This window comes from Ceratotherium simum, chromosome 38, assembly GCF_057802395.1.
Source record: "Ceratotherium simum simum isolate JZ-2026a chromosome 38, ASM5780239v1, whole genome shotgun sequence".
In the NCBI taxonomy this organism is placed as follows: domain Eukaryota; kingdom Metazoa; phylum Chordata; class Mammalia; order Perissodactyla; family Rhinocerotidae; genus Ceratotherium; species Ceratotherium simum.
Window position 1 is genome coordinate 15,786,849 of NC_141937.1, and position 12,235 is coordinate 15,799,083.

At 42.1% G+C, this 12,235-nt stretch overlaps 1 protein-coding gene across 1 annotated transcript in view; it reads right to left on the minus strand.

Annotated features, from left to right (window-relative positions):
- The window catches only part of CCDC170 (coiled-coil domain containing 170), a 92,211-nt gene extending 80,436 nt beyond the window's left edge, over nucleotides 1–11,775 (minus strand). Inside the window, exon 1 of the mRNA XM_087424968.1 lies at nucleotides 11,692–11,775. Coding sequence (XP_087281094.1) covers nucleotides 11,692–11,775 — 84 coding nt within the window. The remainder of the gene's footprint in view (nucleotides 1–11,691) is intronic.
- Nucleotides 11,776–12,235: the final 460 nt, after the last annotated feature.

Consider the following 12,235-nt stretch of genomic DNA (forward strand, 5'->3'; position numbering starts at 1 on the left):
CAAGATGGTATTTTTCTTCTAAAAAGAGGAAATACTGTCTCCTGAGCTAAGCTGAGATGTTACGATAAGTTTCCTTTTTGCCCAACTGACTTATCTCTAAACCTTATATTCACGACATTTGTAGTATCGGTACTTCAGGCAGTCGCCAAAGAGAGCTGTCCATCACCTGCTAAATACCAAAAAAAAAAAAAAATACCTTAAAAACCCTGATACAAGGGGCAGGCCCCCGTGGCATAGTGGTTGAGTTCGCACATTCCACTTTGGTGGCCCAGGGTCTGCAGGTTCGGACCCCAGGAACGGGCCTATGCACTGCTCATCAAGCCATGCTGGGGCGGTGTCCCACATACAAAATGGAGGAACATTGGCACAGATGTTAGCTCAGCGACAATCTTCCTCAAGCAAAAAGAGGAAGCTTGGTAACAGATGTGAGCTCAGAGCCAATCTTCCTCAGCCAAAAAAAAAAAAAAAACACCTGATATGTGAGCAAGAAAGTAATAGAAACAGGTTAACTAGGTACTACTTCAGGTTCTACAAGTTAAAGTGGCAGAAAGTTTATTACTCCAGAGAAGTGACTTCTCTAAGGTAAGTATAATATACTTCGGCCTTTAAGGGATAAATGTTATGAGAAACCGTCATACGAAGAAAGGTTCTGCAATTAAAGACACAGTTCACTATGTTCCATGGTAATAACACCTTATATTTGTTTGGAAGGCCTTTGCCCTAAATGGGGAGTGCAAGCTGTGAGTTCTGAGTATGTGAGTGGTTAGGCTAACTTTAGCAAAGACTGACTATTAGTCAGCTTAGGCTCCTGTAACAGATACCACAGACCGGGTGGCTTCAACGGCAGACATTTATTTCTCATGGTTCTGGAGGCTGAGAAGTCCAAGATCAAGGTGCTCGCAGATTTGGTTCTTGGTGAGAATTCTCTTCCTGGCTTGCAGATGGCCACCTTCTCACTGTGCTCTCATCCGGCAGAAAGGGCTCTAGTCTCTTCCTCTTCTTATAAGGACACTAATCACATCCTGGGGGTTCCACCCTCATGACTGCATCTAATTACCTCCCAAAGCCTCCATCTTCAAATACCATCACATTGCGGGTTAGGGATTCAACAAATGAATTTGGGAGGGATGCAAACATTCAGTCCACCACACACTGTAAGCTGAACTGCAGAGTGGGAACAGGTAAATCTAATGTATAAGCAGTTGTGGGGGCACTGGGGATTAAGGTAGCTGGTCCATGTTCATCAAATTAATCACCCTGATTTCTTCTTCCTTCCTAATCCATATCTGTAACTGCCAAGTCCAAGCATGGAACCTTCCAGGGGTCTCTGGGAAGAACAGTTCTACTTCCACTGCTGCCTTCTCCTATGGCATGTATTCACCTCATTGCCTTTGTATTTTGCAGAATGGTTAAAAAAAACAATCTGGTCTTATTCCCAGCAGTGTTAGGGAATGATTCTGTTTTCTACTTTTCCTTCTTTTTTAGAGAACCAGAGGACATAAACACATGTACTCAGTCCATTTTGTTGTTAGTGCCATCAGGTCAATTCTGACTCCTAGCGCCTCTGTGTCCAGCAAAGCGGACCCTCGCCCGGTCTTTTTCCACCACCCTCTCAGTTTCCAGTATTGTGTCAGACAATGCGCCACTGCTATTCACAGGGTTTTCATGTGGGTGGCCAGGTCCTTCTTCCTAGTTTGTCTTAGTCTGGAAGCTCTGATGAAACTTGTCCCCCATGGGTGACCCTGCTGGTATTTGAAATCCCGGGGGCATAGCTTTCAGCGTCACAGCAACACACAGCCACCACAGTATGACAACGACAGATGGGTGATGTGGTTCCCTGACCAGGAAATGAACCTGGGCCAGGGCGGTGAGAGTGCTGAATCTCAACCACTAGACTATCAAGGCTGGCACTCAGTCCACTCTCTTGAGGGAAGGGCCCAGATCAGGTGTTAATACTTACTTTTCACAAAGACACTGAGACCTAGAAGGGTTAGGTACCGTTCACAAGGTCTCACATTTAGCAAACGGTGGGCCTAACTTACACTACATCTTCTAACTTTCTGTTTTCTATCTTTCTTCTATAAGCCTCATCAAATTATTTTGGAAGCTGTGATTGGTTTGTTAATATTTCTTGGAAAATTTGAGGTGGAAATGAACCTTATAACATAAAGAAACCAGACCTAGAGAGATTAAGTAACATGCTCAAGATGACAAAGTCAGCTTATTTCAGAGGTCTGGTACCCAGGTCTCTTGAATCCCAGGTTAATATTCTTTTTAGGTCAAAAAATATTTGCACAATAAATAAATAAATTGATGAATAAATGACTTTCTTAATAGGTGCCTATAACAGGAAGAATTTATTCCCTTCATAGCCCTTCAGTTTCCCTGTCTGCTCACCCTCAACCGTCACATGGTAAAATTCAATATTAAATTAAAAATTCCTGGGGCTGGCCCAGTGGCATGGTGGTTAAGTTCTCATGCTCCACTTCAGCAGCCCAGGGTTCGCAGGTTCCGCGTGGACCTACCACCCAGGCATGGACCTACACACCGATTATTAAGCCATGCTATGGCAGGCGTCCCATATATAGAGTAGAAGGAGATGGACACAACTGTTAGCTAAGGGCCAATCTTCCTCAAGCAAAAAGAGGAGGATTGTCAATGGATGTTAGCTCAGGGCTAATCTTCCTCACCAAAATAAATAAATAAATAAATAAATTCCTTCTCAGTCTCTCCCCGGAAAACGTCTTATTTATTCATAATTTCACAAACCATCTATATGCTGATGAGGCGCGAAGATATGATGATCCCCAGCTAAAACCTCTCTTTGGGGCTCAGGATCTGCATATCTAACTGCCTACTGCATATAAGTTGGGTACCACACAGGCACCTCACACCCAACATGTCTAAAACTGAACTTGCGCTGTTTTCCCCCAACCTGTTCTTTCTCCATCCCAGGGAGTGGCACCAAACATCCATCCAGTTCCTCAGGCCAGAAACCTGTGCTTTCCAATCTCTCTCTCCCTCCTCCCAGTTCTAATGCATCCATCTTGTTGATTCTCACGCCTAAATAACTGTTCACTCCCAATCTCCTTATCCACCATCCAAGTCAAGATTACCACAATAGCCTCCAAACAGTCTCCCCAACATCAAACTTATTTCCTACCCTCACCCTCCACCAAGTCTCTAGGCCATTTGTGGCCAGAGTGACTTTTTTTAACGTAGAACGCAATATATCCCAAGGTTTGAAATTCTCCAGTGGCTTTCCCCTTGCTCTTAGGACAAAATCCAAACTCCTATAAAGTCCTACAGGATTTGACCCCTGCCTGCCTCACTAACGTCATCTCCCACTACTGTTCTCACCTCACTGTCTCCAGCCACACCGGCCTTCTACAGTTGGCTGAACGCACTTCACTTCTTCCCATCCCATGGGCTGCACCCATGTTTAGTGTCATGGAGAAAGCTTATCCAACACAACCAACCCCAATCCTTTGCCTAGCCAACTCCTACTCACCTTCCTAAGCTTAGCTTAAATTTCACTTCCTGGGAGAAGACTGCCCTGTCACCAAGATCAGAGAACACTTTTTACTCCTTACCTGACAAACTTTCTTTGGCATTTGACACACAAAGCATAGTCTCCTTGAACGCTCCTTACTCGTCTCCCAACCACCAGTCTCCTAAGCATCTCTGCTGTCTCTGACTTATCTGGCCCTCCCTTCTCAGTCCCTCCTGCAGCTCATCTTCCTACCCACTCCTTAACTTGGTATTCTCCAGGGTTCTGTACTCAACCCTCTTTCCTCCATCACTTGAGACACCCTCACTGGCTTACTTCATGCCCTCCTGAGATTTCAACCACTTCCAGTATCTGATGACTCCCAAATCTGCGTCTTTAGCTAGAGATTCACATTTCCAACTGTCTACTGAACCCTCACCTGTACGTCCTGCTGGTGTTTCAAAGTCAGCATCATCTCCCCACCACTGCCACCATTGCCCCCAGTAACTTCAGCAAAACCTACCCTCCCCCATCCCTTCCCCTGGTCTCCTAGAGCACCCAATGTAATTGTTTGCTTGTCTTCCCTCTAGAGCCTTATCTGAGACCATATCTTTACTCCAGCCATGCCTGCTCCTTCCTTTTTTTAACTTTTATTTATTATAATCTTTTATTATTTACTTAGCTACACTGTAAGCTCAACAGTTAGAAACAGTACCTTCTACTTTGTAACCCATTTGTTGCCAGACACTTAAATTTTTATTTCAATCTTACAGAAAAGTTGCAAGAATAATCCAATGAACTCAAGTACATGCTTCACTTAGATTCACCAATTGTGAGAACATTTTGCCACATTTGATCTATTCCTTTCTCTGTGTGTATGTGACAATGATGATTGCTGAATCATTTGTGAGTAATTTGCAGACATCATTGCCCTGAATCCCTAAATCCTTCAGCATGTATCTCCTGAGAACAAGGACAAGGAAATTCCTTTGCACACAAGCATCAAATTCAAGAAATTTAACAACAATAACATGTTATTCACCAATTATCTCATAACGTTCCTTAGAGCAACTATAAATGAGTTGCACGTAATTGTCAGATATCTTTATTCTCTTTAATCCGGAACAAGTTCTCAGCCTTTCTTCGCCTTTCATAACGTAATAACAAGATAAACTGACATAAGGGATACACTGAGAAGAACACATATCTCACACAGAATTGCCAAAAGTGCCCAAAATGCCAAAAATGATTAACCTGAATCTATGATGAGGAAACGTTAGACATACCCAAGTTGAGGGACACTCTAAAATTGTTCTCTTTTTAAACACACTGCCCTCATTTCCATCTGAGGGCATGTAGTTGCCTTGTTATTTCTGAGAAACTCCCTCGGAACATCGTTCACCACTCAGCAGAGATGTCATCTCTTTGGAGAGTCCTCCCTGCCCACCCTATCCAGGACAGACACCACCCTTCACCCCAGTCAATCTCTATCCTGTTATCCTGATTCCCTGTTTTTCAAAGCATTCACCATTCTCTGAAATTTCCTTGTTGATCTATTCACTTTCGTTATCTATTTCCCCCGCTAAATTACAACTTTTGTGAGAGCAGGACCTTTTCGAAGACAGTGCCTGCTTGAGAACAGACAGTCTTTTTATAGTTGCTGGAGGAAAGAATTTCCATATCTTCAGGGCCTAACAGAGTGCCAAAGACTCAATGGATGTTCGCCAAATGGGTGACTAATTCAACATATGATTCACTAAGCAGAATATTTCTGGTTTAGATTTCCTCCTAAGTTCTCATTTTTGCTTACTCTAGACGTTCACAAGATTTCAACATCAAGACTTCCTTTTCGATATTCTCCACGACTACCCATTTCTTTTACCCTGAAGTAGAAGAGACTTGGGAAATGTGATAATTATAGTCAGGTCTTAAAATTATTCCCCTTTGCACTGACGTTGAGGTTAGCCTATGATGACCTGAATATGCTGAAAAATGCATTTCTGTACAAAGCTAATAGGGAAGATTCAAGATAGAAATCATAAGATAAATTCAGTCAATGAACAAGAAGTCATTTCAGTTACTCAGAAGTATAATTCATGTATTTATTTTCATTAGCAATATTTATAATATTTTATTCAAGCACTATCTAAACATGTAGCTACAGAAGCCATAATCAGTAGTCATGTTGGTATCAGTAAGAGAAAGAGTGTGGTGTTACTGGTCCACTTCAGCAATGACTTTGAACGTCTCTGCCTTAGATCAAAGCCACCAACCCACCAATTTCAAAGGGAAAAAAATTGGAAGCGAAACAAAGAAAAAAAGAAATCTTCGGTAAAGAACATAGCATAAATAATTCCTGGTCCAGCAAATGTTACTCCCTTTTTCAATTAAATTGTTTTTTAAGTTGTCCTTGAACACAGAAAAAGTAAGTCTTTATAATTAGTCCATTTAATTCAACTACAAACCAAGCAACACTCACTATTGTTTCAAATATGCTACACACTATATTTGGTAACATTAAGTAAATACACACACAATCTTTTAAAAATGTGCAAAGAAAAACTGGCTCTCTGTTTGATGTCCAAAAAGTTCTTCTCTCCCACCTTTGAATGCTTTCTCTCATGCTAAGACTAATTAGATAACAAGAGAAACTGAGTGTTGTAGTTAAAATAATCGAAACTGGATAGACGGATGAATTAACTGGTTATCATTTATTTTTTAAACTTTTATTCTGACATACTTTTAGACTTAAAGAAAAGTTGCAAAATTAGAACAGAGAGTTTCTGAATACCCTTTACCCAGCTTCCCCTCATGTTGATAACTTGCATAACGGAGGCACATTTATTAAAACCAGGAAATTAACGTTGGTACAATACGATTAACTAAGCTACAGACTTTATTCAAATCTCACCAGTTTTTCCACTAATATCCTTTTTCTGGTCCAGGAGCCCATCCAGGCTCCCACACTGCATCTAGCTGTCACGTCTCAGTCTCCTCCAATCACGACCCTGACACTTTCAAAGAGCACTGGTCAGTTACTTTGTAGAAAATCCTTCAAGTTGGGTTTGTCTAATGTTTTCTTATGATCAGATTTTCTGATAGCATAAAGGCCTTTTTTATTTAAAACCAGGGAAAAACATCTAATTACTTTTCTAGTTCAAGCCCTACCAACAGAGTACACTTTCTAGGATTTTGTCCAATTGATTGTTTCATAGTCTAAATGCATTTATTCCCATGGGCAAGGAGGAAATGTCACCTTGTTAACTTTTACAGTCATATTCCAAATATTTTATATACTTTTCTTCTTCTTCACAATGACTTAACCAAGTTAGCATTTTTAGCTTTTTTAACAGCTCCCTTACCAAATTTTTGTCTGGTTGATTTCTCAGATACTAACAGAAACATGTTCATAAAGTTCTACTCTGGTTTGGATTTGTCTATATCTCCTTATAAATATTTTTTTTTTTTTGGTGAGGAAGATCAGCCCTGACCTAACATCCAATGCCAATCCTCCTCTTTTTTTTGCTGAGGAAAATCGGCCCTGAGCTAACATCCGTGCCCATCTTCCTTTACTTTATATGGGACACCACCACAGCATGGCCTGACAAGCGGTGCATCTGTGCGCGCCGGGATCTGAACCTGTGAACCCTGGGCTCCTGAAGTAGAGCACACACACTTAACCGCTTGTGCCACCAGGCCAGCCCCTCCTTATAGATTTTTGCTTCTATCAATTTTGTTTTGTGTATTTGGATGGCGTGTTACTGCATACACAATTAGAATTGTTACAACTTCCTGATGAATGAAAAATTTTATTATGTGACAATGATATAATCTGTATCATTATAGTGACTCTTTTTACCTCTAGTAATACTTTTTTGCCTTAAAAGTATTTTGTATAATATTATTATATCTAATCAACTTTCTTTTGCTTATTATTTGCCTGGTAAATCTTTTTAAATACTTTGCTTTCAACTTTTCCGTATACTTTTTGTTTATACATATCTTTCACAAATAGCATATGCCTGGGTTTAAAAAAATTCAGACGATATTGCTAGTTAACTGAGCATTTAGTCAATTTATCTTTATTCTAATTACTGATATATTTGTATTTCTTTCCATCATCACTTTTTCTTTTTTCTCTGCTTTTTCTCTCCTTTCTTGCCTTTTTGGGGGAGATTTAGTTTTTTTCTTTATACCTAGAATAGGGAGCCTTCTGACTTAAATTCATATGAAGACGTGATTAAAGTCAGATCTTTTCTTAAACTTGAGTTCGATTAAAAGGAGGAGGGGGAAAAAAAGAACAGAGCAAACCAGAAGAGGGAGGAAATGGTTCTTTAAAAAGTAGAAATGGATACCATCTCACACCAATTAGGATGGCTACTATAAAAAAAGAAAGTAACAGAAAATACAAGTGTGAACAGGGATGTGGAGAAATGGGAACTTTTGTACATTGCTGATGGGAAAGTAAAATGGTGCAGCCACTATGGAAAACAATATGGCAGTTCCTCAAAAAATTAAAAATCGAATTACCATGTCATGCACCAATTCCAATCCTAGGCATATACCCAAAAGAATTGAAAGCAAGGTCTTGAAGAGATTTATACCCTCATGATCACAGTAGCCTTACTCACAACAGCCAAAAGGTAGAAACAACCCAAGTATCCATGGACAGATGAATGGATAAACAAAACACAGTATACACATACAGTACAGTGGAATATTATTCAGCCTTAAAAGGGGAAGAAATTCTGACATATGCTACAACATGGATGAAGCTTGAGGACATTATGCTAAGTGAAATAAGCCAGACACAAAAGGACAAATACTGTATGATTCCACTTACATGCAGCACCTCGAGTAGTCAAATTCAGAGACAGAGAGTAGAACGGTGGTTGCCAGGGGCTGGGGAGAGGGGGAATGGGGAGTTGTTGTTGAATGAGTACAGAGTTTCATTTTGCAAGATAAAAAGAGTTCCAGACATGGACGGTGGTGACAGTTGCACAAAATGTGAATGTACTTAATGCCACTGAACTAGATAAGAGTCATACTTAAATATGACTAAAATGGTAAATTTCATGTTATGTGTATTTTTCCAGAATTTTTTTAAAAGTGGAAATAGTGGGGAAATAAAGAGAAAACCAACTTTACTTCTTTCATAATTATACATGACCAGCGCTAAGTCCTCTGCTTTGAGGAACCATAGCTGTTGAGAGACTGTGTTGCTATTTACACTTGCTTCTCGTAACAACCTGTCAGACAATTATCCACTTAACCCTTGTTTTACAGAGAGGAAAGAAACTTGCTCAGCTTCCAGACAACAGTATATCCTGGAGCCATACCTTCGGTTCAGGTCTTCTGGTACGTGAAAACACTGACATAGCAAAGTAGCTGGCAAAACACCATGTGTTTACGGCCTCCGACAACAAATCCAAGCACGTTTCACCAAATGTCTGCTAGAGCTTTATACTGACTGATGATATGATTTTATAATTCGGCAACATTTTTCAGTTTCCATACCTTATTTCAAAGGCATGGCAAAATTACACTATTCTGCTCAAAACTATATTTGTAAATATCCCCAAAGTGTGTCTCTGTCCTCCAGCCTTGAGCTGTTACGTTTCAATTCACGCAATATCGCTCTCAGTATCCGTCACATTTTCTAGCCTGTGTAACGCTCTGCTGATGATTTGATTAGAGGCAAATGCAACTTGAGAAAACGCAGCATTAAATTTGGTTCATGGGTCATACTGATAAAACAGTCATCTGTTTGTGTCTGTTTCTCTTGATTGTGAACACTTGGTTCTTTACTGAGAGCAAGAACTGCGTCAAATTCATTTTTGTGTCCTCATCCCTCACACAGATCCTCAACGATTGTTAAGGTGGTGGCTGAGGCATTGATGGAGGTGTCAGTGATGCGGTAGTTGCGGGTGGTAGTGGTATTGATCCAAGACAAATCCAAAAGTTATAAAGAATAATAATAGGCAATATTAGTAAGCACTTATTCTGTTACTCTATTGGCTACTTTACATATCTTAACTGTGAAATCCCAAAAGTACACTACGTGATAAGTATTCTAATCTCATGTTTCAGATGAAGAAACTGAAGATCTGAGACATTAAGTAATTTTTTTGCCCCAGGTACCACAGATAATGAGGGGTATAATCAGGATTGCTTGAACCCAAAGCTAATACCTCAGTCCCTGCAGGATTCTATTCTTCATACGGTTGCATACTATCCCTGCTTTGTATTTTAATCTATTTTTCAGTGCATCGTGGTGGGGTAGGACATGTACTAAACTTTCAGAAGAAACACATTGAAGTTCTCGCTCCATCATTTGCTAATTGAGCAAGCCATTTTGTCGTCTATATAATGGGAAATTCCTGTCCTGCCTACCTGAGTTGTAAGATGATCCCAGATGAAGTATTTTGTAAACTGAAAAATTAATTGTAATAAATGCTGGCCTTTCTGTATCTACTTTTATTCTCAATAAAATTTAGGTCTTTCAGGTCAACTAAAATCTTAGGCTTGGTGGAAATTTTCCTTTATGTAGGTAGTAAAATTTATCTTAGAAATCTAAGTATGAATCAATGAAATTACTCAATGTGATCACTTATTTATTGCTAAAAAGCATTTATTTTTCCACCTTTACAGTGGAAAACTCTGGCAGATTCCACCAACTAGGAACATTACCAATAATGGGACAAAATGACACCATGTACCTGCTGGTGTGATCCACTGAGACACATCACTTATATAGTATTCCTACCAAAATCTAATCATGAAAACAATCAGATAAACCTATTCTACAAAACAAATGACCAGTATTCAGTAAACATGTCAGTATCATTGAAGACAAAAAAAGTCTGAGGAACTGTTCCATGTTTAAAGATGCTAAAGACACATAACTAAATACAATGTGTGACCCCAAAATGAAAAAAAAATTTTTTGCAGTAAATTGGGATAACTGGCAAAATTTTAGTAAATTGTGTACATTAGATAATATCATTGCAACAATATTAAATACCCTGAATTTGATCATTACATTTTGGTTAGAGAATGCCATTGCTCTTAGAGGATACACACTAGAGTATTTAGTCATGAAGGACCACGATGTCTGTAATTTACTTTCAATTGGTTCTCCAAAAATATATAAATAATATAAAAATGCTACATACTTATGTACAGACTAACATTCTTAATTCATAGTGGACACCATATTGGGATAAAATGTGAAAATGTCAAATGAAAGAAAAATTCATTTTATTTGTACAAGACAGTACTAATTTTCCACAAATATGCCAGGAATCAGAGAAATCTAAATATAGATCATATGTAGGGTGACAATCAAAGCTGCTGAATATTGGAATTCCTATGGCATATTGGGGAATCCACTCAATGTTTTGAATCTAAGAGTGTCCCCCGGGGATATATGGGTATATAGATATAGCCAGTATGGCTAGGCTGAGGACACAATTCTCCCGTCTCTGGTAACTACCCCTGACACTCTCTATGCCTGGTAGGACCCTGATGCCAAGTCCAAAAGGGGATACTTAACCCACGCTGAGCCAGCCAGAACTTTCCGTGTGTGTGTGTGTGTGTGTGTGTGTGTGTGTGTGTGTGTGCTATAGCATCTCTGATACCTGAAAGTCCCCAGTGCCTGAGTACCTCCTGGGAGTAAATGAGTAAATGGATCCAGCGACAACCGAATTAGCAATGTTTCCGGGGTGATTAGCAACGGAAGGGCCAGCGACTTGAGTCAGGACTGGCGTTAATCCTACCACGTCAGATTTTGAAGAAATTGCTCCGAATCACATTTTAGTAGCTCAGCAGTCGAAGTTAAATGAAGGAATTAATTGCTCTTGGGGGAGGAGTGGGGGTCGGGAGGGTCTACAGGAGCCAGACACGCTGTGTTGAGAATTTAAGCCTTTTAAAGGGTCAGAGAAGCAAATTGGCACAACCTAAAGTTCAGACGCACTTCACAAATTCACGACCTGCCCATAACTTCCTAAAATTAGGCGGCCGCTGAGAACTCCAGTCCGCTTCCAAGGCGGGGACGTAGCCACGCTCATCTACCCGCGCATCCAAGAGGAAAAGTCTGCAAACCAGAAGCGCCTTCGCGCATCCCGGGCCGTCCACCCCTGGGGGTTCGGGGAGGCCGCCGGGGCCACCCCGCGCGCGCGGCCGGCGGGCCGGGACCGTACCTCGGGCGCGGGCGACGAGGCACCGAAGGCGGCGTCGCTGGTCCGGTCCAGGCGCCTGGCGCCCGGGCGGCCGCCGCGGCTCATGCCGGAGCCCCGGGCGCGCTGGGACCCGCGGGCGGCGGGCGGCGAGGCTGCGGCGGGGGAGCCGGCGGGGCGCGGGCCGTCTCCCCGGGCGACCGCTCGCCGCGGCGGGAGGCGGAGAGCCCGGACGCTGGCGGCGCCCGCGGGACCCGGCGGCCCGGCCGGGCTGCGCACCAGCGGGGGGGCCCGGCCGCCTTCGGCCTCGGCGACGGCCCCGGGGACGCGGGCGGACCCCGATCGTCCCGAGGCTGTGGGATGCGCCGGCGGCCGCGTCTGGCCAGGCCACCGCTTGGCTGAGCGGCGGACACTTGCCAAAGCGACTGGGGGACAGCGCGGTTGCGGGTGGTCCTCACCGTGGGACTCCACCGCGAGCGCCGGTCCAGGTCGTGTCCTTCAGCCGGGGACAAGTGACAGCGAGCGGTCAATGTTAACGGTGCTGGCGCGCGTGCGGTGCAGGAGCGCG